Source organism: Ahaetulla prasina, chromosome 12 (assembly GCF_028640845.1).
Source record: "Ahaetulla prasina isolate Xishuangbanna chromosome 12, ASM2864084v1, whole genome shotgun sequence".
Lineage (NCBI taxonomy): Eukaryota > Metazoa > Chordata > Lepidosauria > Squamata > Colubridae > Ahaetulla > Ahaetulla prasina.
The window spans coordinates 13,806,268-13,833,602 of NC_080550.1; the positions used below are offsets into that span (position 1 = coordinate 13,806,268).

General features: G+C 43.5%; 1 protein-coding gene across 3 annotated transcripts; it reads left to right on the forward strand.

Annotated features, from left to right (window-relative positions):
- The first annotated feature begins 2,025 nt into the window (after positions 1-2,025).
- ZDHHC1 (zinc finger DHHC-type containing 1) lies at positions 2,026-27,108 on the forward strand. 3 transcript variants are annotated; one of them, XM_058155280.1, is made up of 12 exons: positions 2,026-2,435; positions 11,457-11,556; positions 12,813-13,031; positions 14,411-14,586; positions 15,512-15,613; positions 16,759-16,883; positions 17,314-17,472; positions 19,504-19,616; positions 21,359-21,444; positions 22,773-22,866; positions 23,570-23,690; positions 24,699-27,108. In XM_058155280.1, the coding sequence occupies exons 3-12, from the start codon at positions 12,813-12,815 to the stop codon at positions 25,232-25,234; spliced, it is 1,731 nt and encodes a 576-aa protein (XP_058011263.1). In that variant the 5' UTR covers positions 2,026-2,435; positions 11,457-11,556; the 3' UTR covers positions 25,235-27,108. The 3 variants fall into 3 exon arrangements, with proteins under 3 accessions (XP_058011263.1, XP_058011262.1, XP_058011264.1); XM_058155279.1 differs by lacking the exon at positions 2,026-2,435 and adding an exon at positions 6,355-6,519 and having other exon boundaries at positions 24,699-27,107; XM_058155281.1 differs by lacking the exon at positions 2,026-2,435 and adding an exon at positions 6,630-6,822.
- The last annotated feature ends 227 nt before the right edge of the window (positions 27,109-27,335 follow it).

Sequence of the window (27,335 nt, forward strand, 5' to 3'; positions counted from 1 at the left end):
TTAAGTTTGAATCTATTGTTTGGTCTTGTATTATTGTGATTGAAGCTGAAGAAGTCTTTAACAGGATGGACATTGCAATAGATGATTCTGTGTGTTAAGGTCTTGTCGGAGTCAGCAGAGTTCTAAGTTTTCTAATCCCAGGATTTCAAGTATGGCGGTATAAAGTATTTTGTTGTTTTCAGAGGAGCGGAGAACTCTTCTTGTAAAATATTTCTGGACGCGTTCAATTGTATTAATGTCAGAGATGTGGTATGGGTTCCAGACAGGTGAGCTGTATTCAAGGTCTAGCAAATGTTTTGTATGCTCTGGTTAGTAGTGTAGAATTTTTGGAAAAGAAGCTGCGTAAAATTAGGTTTACAACTCTTAGCACCTTTTTTGCTATGTAGCTGCAGTTTTTTTTTCCCATTTGAAAGACAAATGGGAAAAAAACAACGAATGCTGTGTAATCAACCTGTATGAAGAAAGACATTTAAATAGAATCCTGAAAGCAAACACTTTATGGAGCATGGAGTCCTTGGTGCACTAGTATATAAAACCTAGAGCAAACCCCACTTCCCTTTAGCACTGATGACATTACCTAGTTTGGTAATGAGACGTCTGGGAGGAAACGCATCAAGCTCATCGAGCATATAACGGATCCCGCCTGAATTACAAATGTTCTCTTTTTATCAGAAGTGGAGTAAGTGGGAAGTAAAAGAAACGATGAATAGAAACCAGCAGGCCATTGTTCAAAACCGCCAAAAGTTTCAGAGTGGGTGCAGGGGTGAAATCTACTTACCTTCCTTACTGGTTCGGAAGTGCACGTGCCCCGCACATGTGCATGCGTCACATTCGCACGCAGACCCTCTGCGCATGCGCAGAGGGTACAAAACACATTACTTCCTGGTTAAAACCAGGAAGTAACGACAGCTGGGTGGGTGGGCGGAGCCTTGCACCGCGATTGCTACCGGTTTTCTGAACCACCCACCGTGATCGCTACCGGTTCTCTGAACCACCCACCGTGATCGCTGGCTGATCCAGTCCGAACCGGGAACATTTCACCCCTGGGTGGGTGGGTGGGTGGGCAAAGTTGACTATCGCTCTGAAACAAGACAAACCCCTTTAAAATATAATAAAAGCATTCAAAATATAACAAGCCTTGATCCTGCACAGAATGGTCCAAATCAGGGGTCTCCAACCTTGGCAACTTTAAGACTTGTGGACTTCAACTCCCAGAGTTCCTCAGCCAGCAAAACTGGCTGAGGAATTCTGGGAGTTGAAGTCCACAAGTCTTAAAGTTGTCAAGGTTGGAGACCCCTGGTCCAGATAGTTTTGCCATCAGTGACCTCTTGGTTCACCTATTGCCCAGAGGTAGTATTCAGCAGGTTCTGACCAGTTCTGGAGAACCAGTAGCGGAAATTTTAAGTAATTCGGAGAATCGGTAAATACCACTTCTGATTGCCCCTGCCCCCATCTATTCTCTGCCTCCCAAGTCCCAGCTGATTGGGAAGAAATGGGGATTTTGCAGTAACCTTCCCCTGCCACACCCACTAAGCCACGCCCACTAAGCCATGCCACGCCCACAGAACCGATAGTAAAAAAATTTGAATCCCACCACTGATATTGCCCCAAAGAAGGCCGCCTACCTGTGTTTGCCTGCCGGTTCCTTGCTTCCCTACAGAGGACCAATAAAAGCCAGAAATGAGAATTTAGACTTGACAAGAAGTCCCATGGGACAGGGGTCTCCAACTTTGGTAACTTTACGACTTGTGGATTTCAACTCCCAGAATTCCTCAGCCAGCACGTGCTGGCTGAGGAATTCTGGGAGTTGAAGTCCACAAGTTGTCAAGGTTGGAGATCCCTGACATGGGAGATAGCATCTTGCTGCAGTCAAGAAAGGAGACTATTGGAAGTTTAAAAAGAAAGTTTATTCAATTAAAATGAACCTGATTTTTAGATCCGCCAAACCCAGTTTCGTGTATTCACTAAAATACCCTCCTCTTTTCCCCCCAAGTGCACATCGTAATATTTGTGTGTGGGGGGATTTCAAGGGCTGCCTGCAGATTTTTTGTGATGGCTTATTTGAGGTTTGCCTTGAACAGCTTCCAACCTAGTCTAGAAAGGAAGCCTCCGTTCACTTGTTTTCAAAATGTTTTTCGCATTAGATTCCTTCCAGCATTCTGGATTTCTTCCAGTTGTTCTGTTTGGAGATTTGTTACTGTTTGCTAGCCAAGTCAGTTTGCAAAAGGCCGAAGGGTGGGGACTTGGTGTAAAAGCTGCTGTATTCCTCAGCTGCTGAAGTCGGATCCTGGATGGCTAAGTAAAAAATGCAGGACTGAAGACAAAATGAAACTTTCTTTTTGAGGTATTTGCGGATGAAGGTATCCAGGCAGAAATGATCTATCGGTTCGGATTACGTGGCCAGAATAGCAGTGGAAACTTTTCTGTAATTTAACGTAAGTAGAGTTTATAATAATGGTGGGGATGTTGAGAGAGAAAATTCAACCAATTACATTAGTTAGAAGAAATGGCCTTTTTGTGAACATTGAAAATCTGGCATGCCTGTCAAAATTTTTTACTTCTCTCTTCTATAACTTGCCTTTCAAAACGGAGGGGATATACCATCAGAAACCTTTATTGTTGTATTTTGTTGGATATGATTCATACTTCTATTTTTACCAAACCAGGAAGCAATTTCTGGTCTATGGAAGGGTTAGCAGTTGAACTAACTAAAAGAATTCTCCAATTTTGGATGGAAGGAAGCTGCTTCCTGGGAACCAAAGGCTGAGTTATGTTCAAATAACCGTTATTTTTTTTAAAAAAAATATTAAGAATCTTCTAAAGCTGAAGTCAAAGAGCTATTATCCTGTTTGCCTGAATTAGCAAGTCAAATAGGAAAGCCCCAAAGGAGAAACAGGAATTTCAGTAGCAAAGCTGTCACTTTGAATGAGAAGTGAAAGCAGGGCTGAATCTCAGCATCAAAAACCAGAAGCCACAGCCACTGGGATGCTCAGGTGACCATTCTAGAGACTCTAGAGCAGTTTTTCAACCATGGCAACTTGAAGATGTGCAGACATCTGCTGGCAAAATTTTGCATGCCATTTGGGGAATTCTGGGAGTTGGAATCCACACATCTTTTATATATATATATATATATATGTATGTATGTATGTATGTATATGTATATGTATATGTATATGTATATGTATATGTATATGTATATGTATATGTATATGTATATGTATATGTATATGTATATGTATTTGTTTTAGTAGGTTTTCACGGGTATAGATATGTAGGTCTTGGCCTATTCGGGTCTTTTCCCATGTAAGGTTGAGAGTATCTTGGCGATGTTTCAACTAGGTCTCACTCATCATCTTCAGGCTGGTGCTTTCGCTTCGTGCTTGTGCATGAAGATGATGAGTGAGACCTCATTGAAACGTCGTCAAGATACTCTCAACCTTACACGGGAAAAGACCTGAATATGCCAATAAATATATATTTATTCCAGGATCATTAGCAGAAATGTGGCAAGCAGAACCGCATCATGGCTGATCCTTCCAATTTCATTGCATTTCCCCCTGCCCACATTTTAAAATCTTAAGGCTTGGGGACGCCTAGCTTGATCTCAGTTGGGAATGGCTCCCTTTATTTTTAAAATATATACCAGTATTCTCAGCCACCAAAGGGAGTTTCCTCACATCATATTCATATACAGGAATATAGGGGCTTACAAAGGGAGGCAGTGGTGCAGTGGCTAAGACGCTGAGCTTGTCAATTGAAAGGTTGGCAGTTCAGGGGTTCGAATCCCTAGTGCCACGTAACGGTCCCAGCTTCTGCTAACCTAGCAGTTCGAAAGCACGTAAAAAATGGAAGTAGAAAAATAGGGACCACCTTTGATAGGAAGGGAACAGCGTTCCATGCGCCTTTGGCGTTGAGTCATGCCGACCACATGACCACGGAGACGTCTTCGGGTAGAGCTGGCTCTTCGGCTTTGAAATGGAGTTGAGCACCACCCCCTAGAGTCAGGAACGACCAGCACAATATGTGCGAAAGAAACCTTTACCTTTTACCTTTAGGGGCTTACAAGCCAGAACAACTGATGTCTCTTTTCCTTGTCCCCACCCTGGTTTGTATTTTTCAGCCGGCTTTGTTTCTTTTGTGTTTCTTGAATTCTTAACTTGCTTTTAAATGCTTTTAACAATTTGCAAATGGCTCAGTAATGGAGAAAATCTAACTTTGCGGTTGCTAGCAAAAGGAAATGTTCTTGATGGCACCCAATAGATCAATAAAAAAACCCTATCCCGTCACCAAGGGTTGCATAAACATTTAATAAATTATTATCCATTATTATTATTATTATTATTATTATTATTATTATTATTATTATTATTATTATTATTATTATTATTATTATTATCTTTATTCATTAAACATGTGTAGGAAGTTAGCAACCACCCCCCTCCTAGAAGAATGAAATATTTTAGAAAATATTTAAAAGGCAGAATATATTTCCCTGGATGAGAAATGGAGAAACATGTTTTAAAGACAAAGCAGCTCCCTGCAACTTCCTGCCACCCCCCACCTTTGTCAATGGGCCATTAAAGCCTCAGCCAAGCTCACTCATTTCCCCCCACCTTTGTCAATAGGCCAGAGGTAGAAACTCATTTCCCCCCACCTTTGTCAATAGGCCAGAGGTAGAAACTCATTCTCCCCACCTTTGTCAATGGGCCATCATCATCTGCAATACAATAGGACCCATCTAGCAACAGAAACTCACCACATGACACCTGGAAAGATTACATCAGCCAGCAAGGCTAGCTAAGACCCCCACCCGCTGGGAGTCTGACAGCCAATCAGGGTACTCTTCCTGTGCCCCAGAAAGTTCAAAGCTCAGAAAAAGCATAAAGCTAGGGAGTGCACAGGATCTCAGCCCTTTTCTGTTCAGGAACTCAAGCCATGTGATCCTGACCACCATTAAACCATCTTTCCAAGCAGCCTCCATGTTTCCAGTGTCTTTGTCCCCAGATGGATATTTCTTCCAACACATGAAACTCAGTCAACTGAACATTCAAAAAGGCATCACAAATACCATTGACTGGTGCTAATGGTTGATACGGGTTGCTGCCAGCGTCCTAGGTATCAACCAAGTACCTTTTTAAGATGTACAATGTTCCAAGTTGCGCAGTTTTTCGCAGTTCCGCTGGTGTTATTGCAGGAAGCTGCAATTTGTTGATGTATCTTATAAAATTCTTGGACATGGTACCAAGTGCCACTCTGACAATGGGTATCGTTACATGTTTCATCCATAGCCGTGTAGCTTCGATGGCCAGGTTGTGATATTTCATGATTTTTTACAGTTCTTTTTCTTCGACTCTGGCATCTCCTGGTACTGTGATGTCAATAAATTGTACGTTTCGGTTTTCTATTATTATTATTATTATATTGTTATTATTGTTATTATTATTGTTATTGTAATTGTTATTTTTTTTATTTTTTTATTTTTTTATTACTTTTTTGCAACAAACAAACAAAAAAAAAAAGAAAGTACATTATTACACCCTTGTGCTATACATAAAAAAAAGGAAGATTTGGGTCTTCGGATATATCCTCACGATCGCCAAAATCCACGTTCTCGAGGTACAGGTACCGAAGCGTCCAATGTTCCAATGTTGGAACCTTGTAATTGTTGTTAACAATTGTCCAGGCTCTAAAAAAGTCCTGCCTGGTAATTTCACATTTCTATATTATAAATTTAAGCTAGAACCAACCAACCCCTTCGTAGCAATAGGACTTAAGACTTATATACTGCTTCACAGTGCTTTTCAGTCCTAAGTGGGTTTTTTTTAGAATAGAATATAATTCTTTATTGGCCAAGTGTGATTGGACACAGAAGGAATTTGTCTTTGGTGCATATAGTCTCAGTCAGTGTACATTAAAAAAACAACACATTCATTAAGAATTACTAAGCCAGCGTATTGTCCTCAACAATTTGGGACCTCATTAGCTGCATAAGAAGAGAAGAGAGGATTATAATAATTAAGTATGATTTCTAATATTATATATTAGAAATTATCATATGTAATTAAATCCCGATTAAATTAGGATTTAAACCTGCAGGAGGAAATATCCGGGCCCTTCATTATATCCGATTAATATAGTTATTACATACTTACGCTTATATATTATTATATCGTTACTTTCATGCTTATGCTTATATATACTGTTGTGACAAAATAAATAAATAAAATAAAATATAGCCTAGCCTGCGGAGCAAACCCTCTCAAGCGCTTCCTGGTGAATCCAAGAAGGCGGAGCCCCGAGGGGGCGTGGCATGGCGGGGGTGGGCGTGGCTGGGCGGAGAAGGGGCGGAGCTGGCCCACTCGCTGTCCCGGCGGTCGCCATGGAAACGGGCCCAGCGGCCTGACCCGCAACGAGGAGCCTTCGGTCCGCAGGGCCCAGCCTGAGATAGCGGGCCCCTCCCGGCATGAGGCGGGTGCATGGCCGCCCCGAACCACCGCTGAGCTGGAGGGGGGGAAGGTGAGACGAAGCCGGGCCGCCCCTCGCCTGCCGTGGGGAGGGAGACCCTTCTTTCCTCTGGTTTTCTCTCTCCCCCTCCCCAAAAAAAGCTCTCCACGCCCATCGTTCGCAGCGCCCTGGCTGGCTGCGGACGATGGGTCGGGCACCCCGGTTTTTCGGAAGAAGGGACGCTTTCTACCCCACTCCTACTCCCGTCTGAAGGAGAGCCCGGGCGGTTCCCGGTGGTGGGAAGGAGCAAAGGCCGGGATGGGGAAGGGGCTTTTCGGGAAGAGGAGGAGGAGGAGGAGGAAGATCCCAGCCAAGGTGTGTGTGTGTGTGGGGGGGCTTAATGGGGGAGGGGTGGTCCAAGGGGGCCTTCAAGCCTTCAAGGGTGTATAAATCCCCCCCCTTTTTTAAAAAAAACGTCGAAATGGCCTCCCTCTTAACAGCCGCCCCTTCCTCCTAACTCTTGGCAACTTTTTAAGGTGGGTGGGCTTCAAGCAGCCCACCGAAAATCTATGAAGCGTCTGATGGGAGTTGTAGTCCACTGCGGGTCGCCCTCCACTTACCTTAGGCCACAATCCGCGAGCCTTAACAGACAGACGGTAACAAGAGTTGGGAAGGGACCTTGGAGGTCATCTAGTCCAGGGGTCTCCAACCTTGACAACTTTAAGGCTTGTGGAGGAATTCTGGGAGTTGAAGTCCACAAGTCTTAAAGTTGCCAAGGTTGGAGACCCTTGATCTAGTCCAACCACCCCCCTCCTCACGCAAGAGACCTGTACGAGGGATTCTCCAACCGACCTTTCTGATTGACAAGCTCAGTGTCTTAGCCACTGAGCCACCCCCACGTTTCCCTTTGCTAAGCAAGGGCACTTTTGCCTCGGGGTGCAAAACGGTTTCTTGCCGCCGTTGTTAAGTGAATCGCTGCAGATGTTCGACGAATCACGCAGTCGTTTTTTCCTGAACGCCAACACGCTGCTAAACAAATAATTCCCTCAACACTGTTAAACTATTGACTAAATCTGCACTATTACTAATCTTTTCATCGTTCCCATCACCCATCTCCTTCCACTTATGACTGTATGACTAACTTTGTTGCTTGTATCCTTACGATTTATATTGACATTGTTTCCTGATTGCTTATTTGTAGCCTATGACTATCATTAACTGTTGTATCATTGTTAAATTTGTACCCTATGACTATCATTAAGTGTTGTACCTTATGATTCTTGATGAATGTATCTTTTCTTTTATGTACACTGAGAGCATATGCACCAAGACAAATTCCTTGTGTGTCCAATCACACTTGGCCAATAAAAAATTCTATTCTATAATAGCGAATCTGACTCCACATTTCCCCCCACCCCCATTGACTTTGCTTGTTGGAAGCTGGCTGGAAAGGTTAGAAATGGTGAATGGCATGATGTCGGGGCACTGCAACCATCGTAAATAGGAGCCAATTGCCAAGCATTGGAATTTGAATCGTGTGGCTGCCAGGGGATATTGCAATGCTTGTTAAGTGTGAAAAATGGTCGCCAGTCACTTTTTACAGTGCCTTGGTAACTTCAAGCGGTCACTAAATGAATGGTTGTAAGTCAAGGATTACCTGCAGATGGAAAGGAGTGCATAACGGGGTCTTCTTGGCTGAAAAAAAATTCACTGTTTTTGATGGAACTCCCTTACTGGTCTCTGTGTGGCTTTCTGGGAACCTTGCACTTAAGCCAATGTTTGGCTTGTGGATTCATAAAGAGTCATTGCTTAACAACCACTTGTTCAGGGACTTCACTAAACGAGTGGGACTTATGACCAAGCCTATAATATATGCTCAAATGCATGTATTTATTTATTTATTTCATTTATTTAGTTTGTCAAGCATGTATGAGAAAACAAGTATAAATATAAACATGACATATAGAATAGAGTAGAGTAGAGTAGCGTAGCGTAGCGTAGAATAGAATAGAATAGAATAGAATAGAATAGAACAGAACAGAACAGAACAGAACAGAACAGAACAGAACAGAATTTTTTATTGGCCAAGTGTGATTGGACACACAAGGAATCTGTCTTGGTGCATATAAACATATAAGTATAAACAAGAATAAGTATAAACCCAAGAAATAAGTATGAATAAATGGGGACAGTAGGACAGGGATGGTAGGCATGATGGTGCGCTTATGTACACCCCTTACAGACCTTTAGGAATGGGGTGAGGTCAACAGTAGACAGTCTAAGGTTTAAAGTTTTGGGGGTTTGAAGAAGAAACCACAGAGTTTGGTAGTGCATTCTAGGCATTGATTACTCTGTTGCTGAAGTCATATTTTCTGCCATCGAGTTTGGAGCAGTTTACCTTAATTTTGTATCTATTGTGTGCTTGTGTATTATTGTGGTTGAAGCTGAAGTAGTCATTGACAGGTAGGACGTTGTAGCAGATAGGCCCAAAATTTCAAGCCTGGTGGCATAAGGTATTCGATTGCGAGCAGAGGAGTGGAAATTTGCATTTCCCCTTTGAACAGGGAAATATTCACCACTTTTTATGACATGTGGGCAGCTATTTATCAAGGGAGGAGCTTCTACTTTTTCTTGGCCTGGCACAGAAATTATTGTTCTGGAACGTACTTAACTGGAAATGTGGAAAAGTAGATCAGTTCATGGATATTATTACAGTTCGTTCCCCCCCTTCCCCCCATTGTATGGACGATTCTTTGTTGAAGAGGAAGGTGTTGCTTAGCCACAGGATCTCTTTTTCAAATGAACAACACAGGAAGCTAACCAAAACCAGTATCTTTGGTGAAACTGGCTTGGATCATGAAGAACTGAAACATGCTTGGGGGCTTTTCCTTCAAAATTCTGCCTTGTCATATAGCTAGCATCTGTGTGTTTCTAAAGGAAGCTTAATGCTGGTTTCCTCTAGAGGAGCCTACTGTGTGCCAATCTGGCCACTGAAGTTTTTAACAGATTTTAACAGATTAACAGGAAGGGACCTTGTAGGTCATCTAATCCAACCCCCCCCCCCCCGCCCAGTTATTGCACAACATGTCCTTTTCAGCTTTTGTAGCCCAGTTTGTAGAATATTACAATCTCTACCATTTAGGTAGGATTATTACCCTGGGCTCCAAGATCACCGCAGATTGGGACTGCAGCCAAGAAATTAAAAGACGCTTGCTCCTGGGGAGGAAAGCTATGGCAAATCTAGACAGCATACTAAAAAGCAGAGACATCACCCTGCCAACAAAGTGCGTATAGTCAAGGCTATGGTTTTCTCAGTTGCAATGTATGGCTGTGAAAGTTGGATCATAAGAAAGGCTGAGCGCCGAAGAATTAAGGCCGTTGAACTCTGGTGCTGGAGAAGACTCCTACGAATCCCTTAGACTGCAAGGCGATCAAACCGGTCAGTCCTAGGGGAGATCAACCCTGACTGCTCTTTAGAAGGCTAGATCCTGAAGATGAAACTGAAATACTTTGGCCACCTAATGAGCAGGAAGGACTCTCTGGAGAAGAGCCTAATGCTGGGAAAGACTGAGGGCAAAAGAAGTTCTCTTTGCTGATGATGTCAAACTATTTAACACCACAGACAATACTTCTATCATTCAAAACGACCTTGATCATCTATCCGCTTGGTCTAAAAATTGGCAGCTCCAAATTTCAACCAGCAAATGCTCAGTCTTACATATAGGAAAAAAGAACCCCAAAACTAAGTACATACTAGATGGACATTACCTTACAGACGACCCCCATCCCGTTAAAGACCTTGGAGTTTTCATGTCAAATGATCTAAGTGCCAAAGCCCACTGCAACTACATAGCAAAAAAAGCTCTAAGAGTTGTAAACCTAATTTTGCGTAGCTTCTTTTCCAAAAACACCACACTACTAACCAGAGCATATAAAACATTTGCTAGACCAATTCTAGAATACAGCTCACCTGTTTGGAACCCTCACCACATCTCTGACATCAATACAATTGAACGTGTCCAGAAATATTTTACAAGAAGAGTTCTCCATTCCTCTGAAAACAACAAAATACCTTATCCCACCAGACTTGAAATCCTAGGCTTAGAAAACTTGGAACTCCGTCGCCTTTGACAAGACCTAAGTTTAACTCACAGAATCATCTATTGTAATGTCCTTCCTGTCAAAGACTACTTCAGCTTTAATTGCAATAATACAAGGGCAACCAATAGATTTAAACTTAATGTTAACCACTTTAATCTAGATTGCAGAAAATATGACTTCTGTAACAGAATCATCAGTGCTTGGAATACTTTACCTGACTCTGTGGTCTCTTCCCATAATCCTAAAAGCTTTAACCAAAAACTTTCTACTATTAACCTCACCCCATTCCTAAGAGGACCAGAAGGGGCGTGCATAAGCGCACAAACGTGCCTACCGTTCCTGTCCTATTGTTTTTCTTTTCTTCTTCCTATATATATATATGCTCATACCTGCTAATATTTACTCATATATATGTTTATATGCTATATAATCTTTTTGTATGATGTTGTGACAAAATAAATAAATAAATAAATAAATAAATAAAGAAGGGGACGACAGAGAATGAGGTGGCTGGATGGAGTCAGTGAAGCAGTAGGCATGAGTTTAAATGGACCCAGAGGATGGTAGAGGATAGGAAGGCCTGGGGGAATGTTGTCCATGGGGTCGCAATGGGTTGGACACGACTTCGCAACTAATAACAATTATAATGATAGCAATTTGCAGGCAACAAGTCAGTCACACAAACTGTTCCTCGGTGGGTAAAGGTTATGTAGGACAAAGAGCCCTGTGATAGGTGTGAGATTGTTTTCTATTCTGTTGGATTGTTTTGAAAGCAAATAATTTTTTTATGGTCTGAAGTGGAATTTAAGCTTTAGGTCAAGCAAATAAGAGACACAACTTTTTTCATATTTTCAAAAACGCTTTAATTGTTCTGATTTTGCTTATCTTAATTATTTTTTTTCTTGCAGAGAAAGAGACTGTGGACCTTATGAGAACACTTTAAGAACTACATGATTGGATTAAGGGAGGCCTGAACTGTAAGATTGAGGCAATTATCTTCAGGCTGGGGTAAGGGGAGCCCGTATGATTTGTGGCACTTTTCCAGTCTTACAAGTTTCTAGATTTAAATTGTGATATGATGTGTGATGTTACCCTGTGCTTTCTGCTTGTTTGCGGTGTATACAGGTGAAATGCTCCCGGGTCAGACTGGATCGCCTGATCCAGTAGTGATGGCGGCGGGTGGGTCAGAAAACCGGTAGCAAAAATGCCTCCCCCCCATACGCCAAGCTGAGCCGCGTGATCATCAGAAGTTTTTTTTTTACTTTTAAAAGCATTGTTTCTTCAGCTGAAAAAATGCTTTTAAAAGTAAAAAAAAAGCCTCTGATGATCACGTGGCTCAGCTGAGATTGTCAGAGCCTTTTAAAAGCATTTTTTTTACCTCGGCCGAAGAGGTTGTAGAAAAAATGCTTTTAAAAGGCTCTGACAATTTCAGCTAAGTTGCCTGATCGTCAGAGCCTTTTAAAAGCATTTTTTACAACCTCTTTGGCTGAAGAGGTTGTAGAAAAAATGTTTTTAAAAGTAAAAGAAAAAAAAACAGTTGGCCATGCCTACCCAGTCACATTACCCACCCCACCAAGCCACACCCACAGAACTGGTAGTAACAAATTTTACATTTCACCACAGGGTGTATATCACATACCGCATAGTAGCGTATTGAATCTCCTGTTTTTCATTCGGGAGTTTCTTAATGAAAACATACTGGATGTATTCAGATGAAATACCCTTTGTGTCTGGTGCACTTTGTCCTGCAAAGAGCCTAATGCTGCTTCTCTTTACGGTTATTTATTAAAGTTTGAACATTAAAAATGAGGTTCATTTCAAAATGACTTTTGTCCCATGGGATAGACTCTTGTATTGTAATGAGGCAATTTCCCTACCTCCTCCAGTACACATGCACACAATACGCCCACATTCAGAGCAACAACTTCTGCACATTTAATTTTATTTCCAAAGGATAACCTAGCAGCTGGCAGCTCTTGGCAATTTAGTTCTGGCCTAGTTCAGCCTCCAAGAACAGGCAGTGACATTTTTACTTTGGCTAACTGCGATGTCTTTTCTAAAAAGCAAAACTATTTAGTCTCTAGTGTTGCTTTGCCCTCTCTGGGGTCTTCCAAGAAGCTTTACTGCATACAATGTCCCACCTGCAGAAAGGTTTGTATTTTAAATATGCTTTCTGCAGCTTTTTCTCTGAAAATATGGGGGGGGGGTTTTCCCCTTTCTTCCTTTTCTATATTTTTTTTTACTCTCCCTCTTATCTCATGCAGATGAACATCTGCAGTAAGCCACCTAACAAGACAGCCCCAGAGAAGACTTCTGAAACAACTTTTGAAGTTCAGTCGCAGCATGCCAGGAGAAATGGCTGGAGTTGGCCCCCACACCCCTTCCAATTCGTCGCCTGGTTACTTTTCTTCTTCTTTGCGCTGGTTGGTTTTGGCATCCTTGTGCCTCTCCTGCCCATTCGCTGGGTACCTGCTGGGTATATTGTATCCTTTATGTCCTACTGAGGACAGGACAAGAAGCAATGGATGGAAACTAATCAAAGACAGAAGCAACTTAGAACTAAGGAGAAATTTCCTGACAGATAGAAAGATTAATCAGTGGAACAACTTGCCTGCAGAAGTTGTGAATGCTCCCAACACTGGAAATTTTTAAGAAAATGTTGGATAACCATTTGTCTGAAATGGTGTAGGGTTTCCTGCCTGGGCAGGGAGTTGTACTAGAAGACCCCCAAGGTCCTTTCCAACTCTGTTATTCTATATTCTATATTCTAAATATAGTTATTCCGAATCCATGATGGCACAAATGGTGAAAAACCTCTCTTAAAAGTTTCCTAAAACTTTCATTTAGGAATGGTGAAAAACTTTCATTCATAAAAATCGCCAGTGCTTCTGTCACCTCCTGTCGGCTTCCCCCCATTTTGTGCAGCTGTTGTTTTTAAGCGGTAGTTTCCCTTTTCATAAGGAATACTGGTAGCCCTCAACTTACAACAGTTCGTTTAATGACCGTTCAAAGTTACAGCTGCACCTAAAAAAAAGTGACTTAGGACTGTTTTTCACACTTAACAACCGTTGCAGCGACCTGATCAAAATTTGGCTGTTTGGCAACTGACTCATATTTATGACGGTTGCAGTGTCCTGGGGTCATGTAATCAAATTTTGCAACCTTTCTAACAAGCAAAGTCAAGGGGGAAGCCAGATTTACTTAATAGCCATGCTGCTAACTGAACAACTGCAGTGATTCGTTTAACAAGTGTGGCAGGAAAGGTCGTAGAAGGGGGCAAAACTTATTTAACAACTGTTTCGTTTAGCAACAGAAATATTGGGCTCAACCGGTTTAGCTCACTCTGGTAAAGCCTGTTATTAGAACACAGTAGCCTGCAATTACTGCAGGTTCGAGCCCGGCCCAAGGTTGACTCAGCCTTCCATCCTTTATAAGGTAGGTAAAATGAGGACCCAGATTGTTGGGGGGGCAATAAGTTGACTTTGTAAAAATATACAAATAGAATGAGACTATTGCCTTGTACACTGTAAGCCGCCCTGAGTCTTCGGAGAAGGGCGGGGTATAAATGTAAACAAAACAAAAAACAAAAAACCGCAGTCGTAAATCGAGGACTGCCCATATACACAATACTGCTTTTGTTAACATGCCTGTTGCTATCGGAATACCTTTAATGACTTTGCCCGTCCTGTGCTTTTTCTTGGCTTCTGTGAAGAAGCAACGATTTGCATCTTTCAAGCCAGTTTTTCTTTTTCTTTTTTTAAATGAAAGGGTTTTTAACCTTGGTGGCATTTTTTTCCTGTGGAACTTTAAAATGTGAACGTCGATAAATCTGAGAGACAAGCCTTAACTGTGCACACTTCAGTGTCCCGGCGTCTTCTTTCTCTGCCATGTAATAGTTCACCTTACCGCAGTTTCCATTGATCCAGCCGATGACAGTGTGCGCAAGAAGAATTACCAGGGGCCACTGTCTGCGTTCAATCGCAGTCAGCACGCTCATGTCATTGAAAATCGTCACTGTCACATCTGCGACGTTGATGTGTGAGTATTTGTTTTGCCTTCCTTTATACGAGTTGGGAGTTAACTGCATCGATTCCTTTCTCGGGCAACAATCAGTGCTAGAAATCTCAGCGAAAACTTCCCAAGTATTTTATAGCTATCGGTATTGTGCCTTGGGTTTACTGCCACTGGACCGTAATAGAACTGGCTGGATTCATGTGTCATGCTGAACATAATGTGGTTTGTTTGGTTTTGGTTAAGCGTGTTACGTAAACACAGACAATGTGTTTTGTAAACTGTGACTTATGGCTTCGTCTCTTGTATGAACCAGTCAATTGTGTTTATTCAATAAGTCATGATTAAACAAGCAGTTTAGCATAATAGATGACTCAACCATGACCTTGTAAATTAAATAACCACTTGGGGTCTTACACAGTGTGTGTAGAAGTGCCTTCACCACCACCACCCGCCCCCCGATCTCTGCGTCTTACCCTCATCAATAATATAGCTACATCCATGACTTTTTAAATTAACACTGTGTTTCAGCCCTTTCTTATTTGATGCCAGATAACTAAATTGTGCTGTTCACCCGTAATCACTGGTAGTGCAGCGTGGATGACAAACTTTTGTTAAGACTTGCAGTTTTCACAGCAGACTATCATTCCTGCATTGATGTTTTGATTAGAAGATCAAAGAAGTTAGAACAGTCTTACTTAGAAGTGCAGATTTGGTGAATGAAAGCCAGCAGTAAGAACATAGTTCTCTGAACTCCCATGTATTTTAGTGGAATTATTCTACATATAAAAACAGACTTAATTGGAAACAACATGCATTAGTTAATTCTTTCTTCGGGGGTTTTTTTTTTTTTTTTGGTACACGTCTAATTTAGCACCCCAAATTAATCTGGGAAAACAACTGCAGGGTATAATTAGCTCCGTTTTTTTCTCTCTCCTTGTTTTATTATTAGGAGCTCCAGATCAAAACATTGTGGGTCCTGTAACAAATGCGTATGTGGCTTTGATCATCACTGCATGTGGCTCAACAACTGTGTGGGAGAGAGAAATTATTGGTATGGTCTTGTCTATCACACATTAGCCCATTAAGCAAAGCCTGTGAACATCCATTGAACAAATCTAGCATCTTTTAAAAATCTTTTTTCAGCCTTCACAGTCTAAAGACCTGTTTTCCATTTCCAAATTGCGTGGCGTTATAGGGAATATACTTGAGATCATAGTTAGAAATATATAAAGTATACACCTACTATTTCGAAGAGCAATTTAGAATCTTAGAGCGTTGGGTTTGGGACTCTTAGACTAGAAGCTTGTTTTGATTCTTGGCTGAGATACGTGGATGTCCTGCTGGTTATTTGGCCAGTAAAAACTAAGCATTGTATTCTTCGTGCCGTATTGAGGTAAACTGCCTTGGAGGTGATAAAAATGATTAGTTACGTGTAGATGTCTCAAATTAGAGTTCCACTCTAGAATATGCTATACCAGTGATGGCTAACCTTTTTCTCGTCGTGTGCCAAAAGCACCCATAATGCAAAGCAACCACCCCTGTGCATGCTCGCATGCCCCCACGCGCATGTACATGTGACCCCCCCACTCCCCACGCTACTCGTGCATGCGTGTGTCACCCCCCTGCCCCCATTTTTGGCCTAGTGGGCCTCCCTGCAGCCTCCTGGGCACAAAAATGGCCTGTGGGGACTGGCCGTTCCTCCCCACGCCCTGTTTTGGGCCTCTCTGCAGCCTCCTGGACCCAAAAACAGGTTGTGGAGGGGCATGCCACACACCCCCATGCTCCGCCGCTGCCCCCCACGCATGCGCGCACATCTCCTGCATGTGCCCTCTCCCCCCCGGGCATCCCAAAAATCAGCTGGCAGGCGGGAGGCCCACATGCATGCACGGTGGAGCTGAGTTGGGCGACAGCTTGCATGCCCGTAGAGAGGGCTCTACGTGCCCGTGGTGGCACGTGTGCCGTAGGTTCGCCATCTCAGTGCTATAGATGTCCCTGGCTTTTATGGGGGCCCGTACTCTCTTCTGCTGAGCTAGACAAGCAAAGTGGTACAGGAGAGTCAGGCAGGAGTGTAGCCCTCACTATATCAGGGTTAGGAATGGCACAGTTTCTTTCTGAATGTGACAGCCATGGCTGTAAATTGATTTCTCTTGTGTTTCATTGTGAAGGTGCTAAAGCTTCCTCTTGTTTCCTTGACAGGCTGTTTCTGAACAGTGTAATATCTGCCATCCTGGGCCTTCTCCTAATCCTACTTGTTGCTTTCTATGTCTTTGTTCAATTCTTCCTTGATCCCATGAAGTTACGCACCGGACATCATTTTGAAGGTACTTTTCTACAACAACCTGCACGGAGGAACTACTATCCCATTATGGCAACTTCTCCTTTGTCTCCTTTTGATTTTCTTGGTCAAAAGCACCGGGTTGATAAGTATCCAAGTTATCAATCACTGTTATATACTTGTTTATATAGAAAAGATGTCCGAAGTTTGGGCAATCTAGATTAGGGGTCTCCACAATCTTGGCAACTTTAAGCCTGGAGGACTTCAACTCCCAGAATTCCCCAGCCAGCTTTGCTGGCTGGGGGATTCTGGGAGTTGAAGTCCTCCAGGCTTAAAGTTGCCAAGGTTGGAGACCCCTGATCTAGATAATTGCCCAATGGCTTGAGAGCCCATTAAAGTGATTTGCACAAATACAGAGTCATGAAGGTTCAACTCCTCCTCTCTCTCTTTTTTTTTGGTCTGTTTTGTTTTTCCAGGCTTGAAGAACCAAACAGATGTCTGGTTTGTGTTCCTTCCTGTTGCTCCAGTTAAGACAAAAGCATCTGCAATCTTGTCTTTGGCTGGTCTGCTGATAATTCTGGGGTTACTGACTCTGTTCCTGTTGGGCCACCTATTAGTCTTCCATATTTATCTGAGTAGGTACCACTTTTTTCCTGGTTTTCCTTCTTGTTGTGACCCAGGCCCAAGTAGGTGGTAGAAAACTCAGTCCGTGAAAAAAAACCCACAAAATTTATTCGAACAGCTGAGAATGACTTCATTCCCAGCGTAGTTCAACTCAAATTAAAACAAATGCCTCCCAACACAAATTCCTCAGTTCTATCGCAAACCAGTTAGGCAAACTGCCAAAGGCCTTTCTTGGCAAACGTCCAGAAGTCACAAAAATAAATGCAAGACATAGCCGAAGCAGAAGACGAAGCTACCAACGTTGTTGTCCGGCAAAGCTCAAATGCCGGTGCTGGTCTGTTTTAAGCCTTATGGGGGTGGGAGGGCAATCATTTCTTGGCCCTACTCCCGACTTTTCCTCTTTGCTTGAGCTGCTCTTGCCTTCTGGCAGCTCTTTTCATGCGTGCATTAGGAACAGGCTCCTCCTGTTCTTCTGCCTCACTACTATCAGTCTCTGGAGGCTCTTCACTCCTTGATGGCCCTGGCCTCACCTCAGCCTCATCGCTGTCCGACTCTATTGCCAGCTCCATAGGCTGCTGGCGGACCACAACACTTCTCACTTCAATTAAACTGTGCCTCTCCCCCTACATACATGCATCTGACTTTCAGACTCTTTGGGTGAACGTAGCTAGAAGCCGTTTGCCTTGCATGAAAATTCTGAATAAGTTTACGGACGGTGAAACCCAACCTATCTGAAGGGCAATGGACTGGAGTCAATAGTATTAGCTAGGCTACTGTATCCAACTGGATTGCTTCAGTTACATATCTGCAAACATTACTTGTCCAAACTGGAGGATTTGTGTGCAATGGTTACTTAAACACGTCTGATTTAATGGGGACGGTAATGTTACCTTGTTCATTAACGTTCAGTAGATCGCTGATTTAAATAAAGCCTTTTTATTCCCCTCCAAAGCATCGTTTTGAGCTCCTAACAGAATTGCAATGTCTGTAACTTCAAAAATGTTTTCCTACCGGGTTCTGTGGGCGTGGCTTGGTGTGTGTGTGTGTGTGTGTGTGTGTGTGTGTGTGATATGACTGAGTGGGCATGGCTGTGGTGTCAAGTTGGCCCCGCCCACTTAGTCACATGACCCTACCACCACCAAGCCACGCCCACAGAACCAGTAGGAAAAAAACTGAATACCACCACTGATTGGAAGGGACCTTGGAAGTTTTCTAGTTCAATCCCCTGTTCAAGCAGGAAACCCTGCACCATTTCAGACAAATGGTTGTCCCTTCTTAAAAACCTCCAGGGTTGGAGCACCCCCAACCTCTGGAGACAAGCCATTCTACTCGGGTGAAATCCTACTGGTTTGGACCGGTTTGGGCGAACTGCTAGGGATTGTGGGCATCAGTTCGCCAAACCGGTAGTAATTACCCCTCCTTGGCCCCACCCATGCCTGGCCAGTCGCTGCTCACTTCTTCCGGCCGCTCAATATTCCACAAAATTCAATGTTAAATGCAGCAGAGAGAATGCTAACTTTTCTCCCTCCATTCAGAACGGAGCTGCTGCAGCCTGTCTCTTTAAGGTAGTCCCCAGGAGTGAGGGGGACTGGGGGTGGGGTGGGGGAGAAGTTGGAATGGAGCTGATTTTGTGAAAGGCAGAAAAATGGGGAAGGGGATTTTCCTGCCTGTCATCCATTCCTCAATCTCAGCACAGACTGAGGGAAGGATGGTAGGCAGAAATATTCCCCTCCCCATTTTCCTGCCATTTGCGACAAGGAGTGGAGGGACCGGTGATGAGCCCCTCGATGTGAATGTTGTCGATTTGGCCATGCCCACCCAGTCACATGACCTCCCCCCAACAAGCCACGCCCACAGAACCGGTAGGGGAAATTTTTTAATTTCACCACTGATTCTACTGATTAATCGTTCTAACTGTCGGGACATTTCTCCTTAATTCTAGGTTGGTTCTCTCCTTGATTAGTTTCTCTCTCATAGCATCTCAATTCATGTCTTCTTCTCTGGACTTGGGAGTGAATCAATCTTTTACCCTTCTCTTTTAGTGTGGCACCGAATGACCACCTATGAATATATTGTCCAGCAGCGTCCCCCACAAGAGGTGAAGGATCCTGAGAAGCAGCCAGAATTCTACCCTCCCCCAACAAGGCCCATTCAGGCAAGGCTGCAGCTTTTGTTTAAATAAAAATTATTTTTATTTATTATTAAATATTATTAAATATTATTTTATTATTATTATTTTACATATCCAGCATGTAATCTGTTCAGGGCTCGGCTGCTGGGGTTCACAGGGGTTTGGGAGAACCTCTAGCTAAGATTCTGTGCAGTTCAGAGGACCCCCCAAATCTCACTCCTGGCTGGCCCCACCCACCCCTCCCCTCCCCTCCCAGGAGTTCCCATGTGGCCTGTTTTGGGTGCAGGTAAATGCAGGGCATGCGTGGAGGCTCAGGGAGGGCGAAAAACGGGCCTACCAGAGAGCCTCCAGAGCCTGGGGAAGCTGTTTTTGCTCTCCCGGAGGCTCAAGGAAAGCCTCTGGAGCCTGGGGAGGGCAAAAATGCCCTCCCCCCTGCCATGGTGCAGGAAGCCGACTAGGCCATGCCCACCATGGCCACGCCCACCCAGCAACCGGGCAGAGAACCCCTTGCTAAAATTTTTGAAGCCCGCCCCTGAATCTGTTCATAATATTTCCCTCTAACATTGCTTTAATTTTGTTACCTGTAAAGTCTGGGGCTTATGTATTTTCCCATGGTCGGTGACAGAGTGAGGCTTACAGACTTCATACTATTATTATGATAGCACTAGTACAAGAGAATAATCATTATTGTTTGTATTATACTATTATACGATCATAGTATCCACAGAGACCATTTCTTTGGATTTTGGTGATCTGTCCTAATTACCTCTCAATACGGCACAATGTCCTTCTTGGAATTCAAATCGGTTTTATGGCCTAGAATGTAATCCAGTTTATTTGGACATGCCGAGCTCTTCAGCACCCAGTGAGGGTAAATAGCAATTCTGGCTCATTCTCTTTGTTAGGTGAACAGTTGAATATACCTAATATTCAATATATATATCGATATATCGAATATATATCGAATATATCGATACCTAAGCAAAGCTACTATTCTTAGCTAAAACTGAGTGGCTAAACCGAGTGATTTGTGAACGTATTAATTGAAACTCTTGATATTATTAATATACACTATTGCCTGACATAGTGTAAGCCGCCCTGAGTCTTTGGAGAAGGGCGGGATATAAATGCAAATAAAATAAATAAATAAATAAAATAAATAAATAAATAAAATAAATTGTTGCTCCTCCTTCAAACATTCCATATTTATCAAGTGAAATAGAAACTATAAACAATGCAATATTTTGTTTCCAGAACAGGGGTCTCCAACTCTATCAATTCTTCTGAAGCTTGGAGCTTTGCTGGCTGAGGAACTCTGGGAGTTGAAGTCCACAAGTCTGAAAGCTGCCAAGGTTGGAGACCCCTGTTTCAGAAGCACAGAGATAGAATGCATGGACTTTGCTACACCTTGGAACCTACTGAAGGCTGAGTTTTAGTGACTGGCTCAGGGTCTCCTTGTGATCAGCATCACCAACTGTGTATTTAAATTAAGCCATGTTTCCCACAGTCCAAGGCCAAGACCACAAGCACCGTAACTTTCTAGCTCCTTTAAAGATCACATGTAAATATGAAGTTGCTATGTTTTAAACTGAGGTTTCTTTAAATTATGGGGTGCGTCTCCTTGGGGTGGTTAGGAGCAACTTGGAGGGGAGAGAGGTCATTTTTTTCCCCCAACCATCCGATCAGGCCTGCAGAGGCAACGCTCCTCATTTTGTCTGCGCAAAAGCTGCAGCAGGCCATTAACTAAAATAGCTTGTTTGTTTTAGGATATGCAATTCTATGCAGGGAGTCTTGGATATACCAATCCTGAGATGCAAGTGGAGAACTCATCAGGATTGCCACCTGGGAGAGAGTAAGTAGGATGAAGGCTTGAATTTGTTAAAGTGGGCGAGGTGTCTTGGATTGGCAGTAAGTTTATATCAAATGTACTTTTCTTCGCTTCTCAGAAATCAGAACAGCTTTCTTAACAGTAAATACAAATGAGAATTTATATCTCTATTTGGCTTTTGTTGATAAGAAGGGGAAATAAAACCAAATCAGCAGCAAGAATAAACACCACAGCAAAGCAAGATTGAGCGGCTTAGATTTTGCAAGAAAAAGGATTTTAATATGGCTCATAATAGGTTGATCAATGTTTAGGGTTAAATCAGGAGTGGCCAGTCCATGGTCTCTCTGTGATCCTCCACCACTTTTTATTTGGCCCACATACTTACTCCATTGACCAACAGATCCTCCTCCTCCATTATCCAGTTTTGAAGAAGCAAAGGGAAGAAAGACAATCGGGAAACCAGTATTTTTTTAATGAGGATTATTCCCGTTTACCAACGGGAAGTCAGTTATTTGTACCAAAGTGTTAACCCTACCCAGCTGGGCAACCTTAAGTAAGCAAGACATGCAGACTTCACATCTTGGTCTGTGGTCAAGATAAATACGAATTCTAAATAAGAATTAGAATTAGAATTCTTTATTGGCCGTGTGATTAGACACACAAGGAATTTGTCTCCGGTGCATAAGCTCTTAGTGCACATACAACAATAGTGATAGATCATTATTATCATTGTAAAAATACATTCATCATAAAATATTAGATACAACACTTAGTGATAGTCATGGATACTAAATAAGCAATCAACATAAAACATACTAGGATACTATGAAACAATTTAAGTCGTAAGATACAAGCAACAAGTTATAGTCATAAGAAGATAAGGTGATAGGTGATAGGGAAGATGAGAATAATGATGGTAATACGGCTTTTCTAGATAGTTTGACAGTGTTGTGGGAATTAGTTGTTTAGCAGAGTGTTGCCATTGGGGGAAAAAATGGGGAAGTGTGGAAACCGTGATACGATTTTTCCCACTTCTGGTTTTTAAACAGAGTCCCTGTGACTGTTTTGAAACACTTTTTCCTAGAAGTCTCTTCATTGGGCTAAGTTGCCATTTATAAACTGAGCTATCAGCTAATATTGCCCCCCCCTCTTGATTTCTACAGCTGCCTGCTCTTCATTTTTTCCCCAGCCCCTTTTCAATCTCTCACATTAGGTTACTGGGAGGCAGCAACTCATTGCTGCTAGGTGGTCAGCTAAACTAATAATATATGGCCATCTTTATGGTCCAGGCATAGAAGCTTTTCAGCTTGACTGGTATGTGAAGAAGAGCCAATGCCCATCTTCTGTTTCAGCCTACCCAAGTTTTGTATCCGCAATGATGGCATAGACAACAAGACCGTACCATCTTCTGAACTTCCAGATTTGCAGTCTGGAGACCAGCGACAGGTAAGAGAGGTGTGATGAAGCTTAGCCTGAGAAGGTTACGTTACAGTGATGCGATTGATTGTGTCACCCTAGGACACATTCTGTTTCATCAGCAATTAACAATTTTTGATGGTTTATGCATTTGGCCTTTCCTATTCCTATTCCATGCATGTGTATTTATTTATTTGTAGAAGAGGAGTTACATGCGTTTTGGCTGGCAAAAATATAGAGCTCTTTCTTGGTTGCCATTGTCAAGAATAAAATTTTGGTGCTTTTAAAAATGTTACTAGCAAAAGAAACGCACCCATTCTTTTTTCCTCTTTAGTCAAAACTATGTAGACATTTTAAAAAAGCCTTTATTTCAGAAATAGGTGGAAAGATTAACTGCTTTTTAAAATCACTTTCACAACACTAATTGCAGCTAAGGGCTCCTTGGCCATTTTAAGACATGAGGACTTTAACTCCCAGAATTCTCCACTTCACTCTGGAATTCTGGGAGTTAAGGTCCACACATCTTAAAATGGCCCAGGTTAAAAAAACACTGGACGATATTTTAAGCTGTCTGCTCCTTACTAGGTTATCCTTATAACCTGTAAAGAAAAGAAGATGAGATAAGGTAAGTAAGCTTCAGAACTGGGTGGAAATTTGGCCCAGGTTTACCAATAACCATAATCACTGCAGTCGTATTGATTCGAAATGGAGACTACTTTGCTTTGTTGTGTAGCTTCAGAAGAAGAAGAAGAAGAAGAAGCGGAAGAAGTTGCAGAAGGTTTCCTCTTCTGGGCTGGAAGAAAACTCCAAGGTGATCCTTGCCCCGTGGACCTCTTTCCCAGTTTTACAGTCAGGTAAGACCAGCAGGAACAGAGCTTCCATCCTAAAGGTCTCCTTTTGCCTTCATGAGAATCCTGGAGATTTAAATATAAAGCCGCCAAATGACCTGCGAACAGCCTTCGGTTTTTTTTACAACCCAACTATTTCTAATAGCTTCGCCTGGGTAGCAGACCAACAGTACAAAACTTATGAACTTTTCCCTGCTTTCTTGCTGCCACTCACATGATCTCCAACAAGCCCCATTGATGTAGAACAGAGGTCTCAAACTCAGTTTTATTGAGGGCCACATCATGTCTTTGACCTTGGGGGCCAGGGTGGGCATGGCCAGCTTGACGTCACTCGTGTCAGGCAGTAGCGGGTTTCAAATTTTTTTACTACCAATTCTGTGGACGTGGCTTAGTGGGTGTGGCTCGATGGGCATGGCAGGGGAAGGATACTGTAAAATCTCCACTCCCTCCCCAATCCAGGGGAAGGTTACTGCAAAATCCCCATTTCCTGCCAATCAGCTGGGACCTGGTGGGGGGGCAGAGAATAGATGGGGGCAGGACCAGTCAGAATTTTTACTACCGGTTCTCCAAACTACTCAAAATTTCTGCTACCGGTTCTCCAGAACTGGTCAGTTCTCCTACTGAAACCCAACCTCTGGTGTCAGGGACATCTGTGGTGGCCCGAGCACCCTGCCAGCGAAAACAGGCTCCTGAAATCTGTTTTCGACCACGATGGCCTCCTGCCACCCTTTGCCAGTAAAAACGGAGCTCGGGGGCTGCGCACAGTTCTGTTCTCACTGGCAGAGGGCAGCAGGAGGTGGTCGCGGCTGAACATGGAGCAGCCCTCCTGAGCTCCGTTTTTGCTGGCAGAGGCACCGTGGGCTGGTCTTTCGCCTGTTTCCAGGGCGGCTCCATGGGCCAGAACTAAGCACCCCACGGGCCGGATTGAGCCTGCGGGCCTTGAGTTCGACACCCCTGCTGTAGAAGGAAAGAAGTGACCTTTCTGCTACCCTCTCCTCCCTTTCTTCTTTTCAGAATCGTCCATCGCTACCGCCCCCTCTTTAACCTCCTCATCTTCCAGCCTTCGCCTCCTTGCACCGCCTGGTCCTCCGAAAGCAGCTGTACCCATCGACAGCAAAGGTCCAATCCAAGCCGCTGGTCCTCCAGCTGATTATCACTCCGAGTCAGCAGAGTCCATGGAGGAGATCCCTGTGGCTCAGACCCGTCTGGGGAGCAGTGCCACGAGCGGAGCTTCCAAGAGCAGTTCTCGGCGCCTTCCTTTTCCCGCCGTCTCCACTAAGGGCACAGGGGAGAAGCACCGGCATGCCGGATATGGCGCAAAAAGCAAGAACTCTCAGCCAGCCAGGGCCCAGCAAGTGGAAGAGCTGGAACTGTCTCCTAAGATCCCGGCCATCTTTGTAAGCAGAAGTAGCGGGGAACCTCCTGTCCCCAACCTCTGGTCTGGTGAGACCCCGTCTGAACCTTCTCACAGAAAATGTTCCAGCAAAAGGCACATCGATGATCCGAAGTACCACGTTTGGGAGTCAAGCACTAGTTCCACAGCGGCCTAGATGCCTGGTAAACCGGAGAGCTATATCAGCCGAGAGAGAAAGAGAGAGAGAAGCAATAGTGTGAGGCCTGCTCACTCTCCAAATATATTGGTGTTCACGGATTTAATCTCGAGTGATCTGTCTTGCTCTCTGGAGCAGGCTTATTATTATTAATGCCTTTTGTTCAGGGGAGGGGGAGGAGAAACGGGGCAGTTCCTTTCCCGCGGGTAGTTCGGGAAGATAAAACGGTTTGCCTCTGGAGGGCAGCCGAAGGGTAGAGTTAGCCGTCTCCCTAACAGGGTTTGAAGAGTTCGGGACGAAGCTTTGCAGATGCTTAGTTTGGTCCCCTGAGCTCTTTTATAAGACCTCAGCCAAGCAAACCTGCTTCTCTGGAGTTCCTTGGGAGTGCCAAACCTAGCTCTCTTCTACCCCCTAAGCAGAGGAGGGAGTCAGAAAGAGCTTATTTTCCTCTGGGAAACATTTCCTCTTATATGTGCTTGTGTCTGAAAAGAAGACACAAAAAGGGGTTGTGTAGCCTTTGCCTTTTTCTCTGCTGCTTATTCTTGCCTTGCAACGCAACCTCGAGTTTGGGGTTGTTTTTTTTTTAAAAAAGAAAAAGGCTGGCGCGGAACCCTTGCATAAATTTGGAGCGATCCGAGCCAGTTTCTTCACTTGGGACAACTTCCCTTGAGAACCTCTTCCTTGGTAATCCAAAATCTTTAGGTGCCTGATGGATCTTGGGTAAGAAGATGTACCGTATGACCTCTCTTGGAGCCAGGCATGCAAGAAGGCAGTTGTTTGTTTCATGGCTCCTTGGACATTCCGGGGTCCTTATTTTTTACTTTTAGGGAGGGACCACCCTCGCTATCCAAAAAGTTCCAGGTCCTTCCCTAACATTTATTTTAAAAGGATTTCATAGCAATCGATGGGGAAGATCTTTGCCTGAGACTCTGAAGCTACTGCTGGTCAGAAATCTAAGACTAGATGGACGAATGATCTGGCCTAACTGAAGGTAGCTTCCAACATTCATTTAGCAATATTATGGAGCGCTTTGAACAGCTCTGTTCTCAATAAATATTTTTTCTATGCTCTTTGCTAAATACTTCTCCTTTTTTTTTTCCTGCCCTGCATTTGCTGATACAAGAAGCAGTTTTGGCATCATAAAAGAGGCTCGAGATGGCCCCATATGTGAGCCTCTCAGCACAGTGTTCCATGTGCGTAACCTCATGACATAATTATTTTGTGGGTTGAAGCTCATGCTTGCCTCCTTCCTCAGATAAAGGACACTTTTCAACTGCTCAAGTTCTACCTTGGTAACGATTCCGATGGACCTGTGTTTTTCAACCTTGGCAGCTTGAAGACGTGTGGACGTCAACTCCCAGGATTCCCCCAGCCCAGGGGTCTGCAACCTTAAACACTCAAAGAGCCATTTGGACTCATTTCCCGCAGAAAAGAAAACACCGGGAGCCACAAAACCCCTCCCGTGCCTGACTATTTCTTGAGCGGCCACAAAACTAGCATATGTAGTTGAATTAAATGTTCTGTTTTCTTCTGAAACTTTTATTTTCTTGGATTTATCCATGGTTGGCCTACCAGGGGTTGAAAAGCTAAATAAATCGTGTGCCAGCGGGTGTCGCTCATTGGTGGTTGTGACACATATTTTGAGTGACAGGGAGCTGCAGCAGAGGGGTGAAAGAGCCACATGTGGCTCCAGAGGTTGCTCCAGGTTGCTGATCCCTGCCCCAGCCAGTCAATGTTGTCTGGGGAATTTTGGGAGTTGGAAGTCCCGACGTCTTCAAGCTGCCAAAGTTGAGAAACACAGTCACAGACCGTCGGTACAAAACCAGACGACGTTTTAATGACTCCAATAGTATGTTTTGGATGTGGGCATCAGTTTTAATCCCTGGGATTTTGAGCCAAAGGATCCTAGAGTTGGAATAAATTTCTGTCTCTGCTTTCTGGAGAGTTACTGCGTCTCAGAATAGATTTCGTCAAATCCGTACAAGACACGATCTCACAGGATTGGTATAATAGAAATCACCCTCGCAACCAAAGCTGAAAATGTTTTGTAATTGAGCGGCTAAGACACTGAGAGCTTGTCGATCAGAAAGGTCGGCAGTTC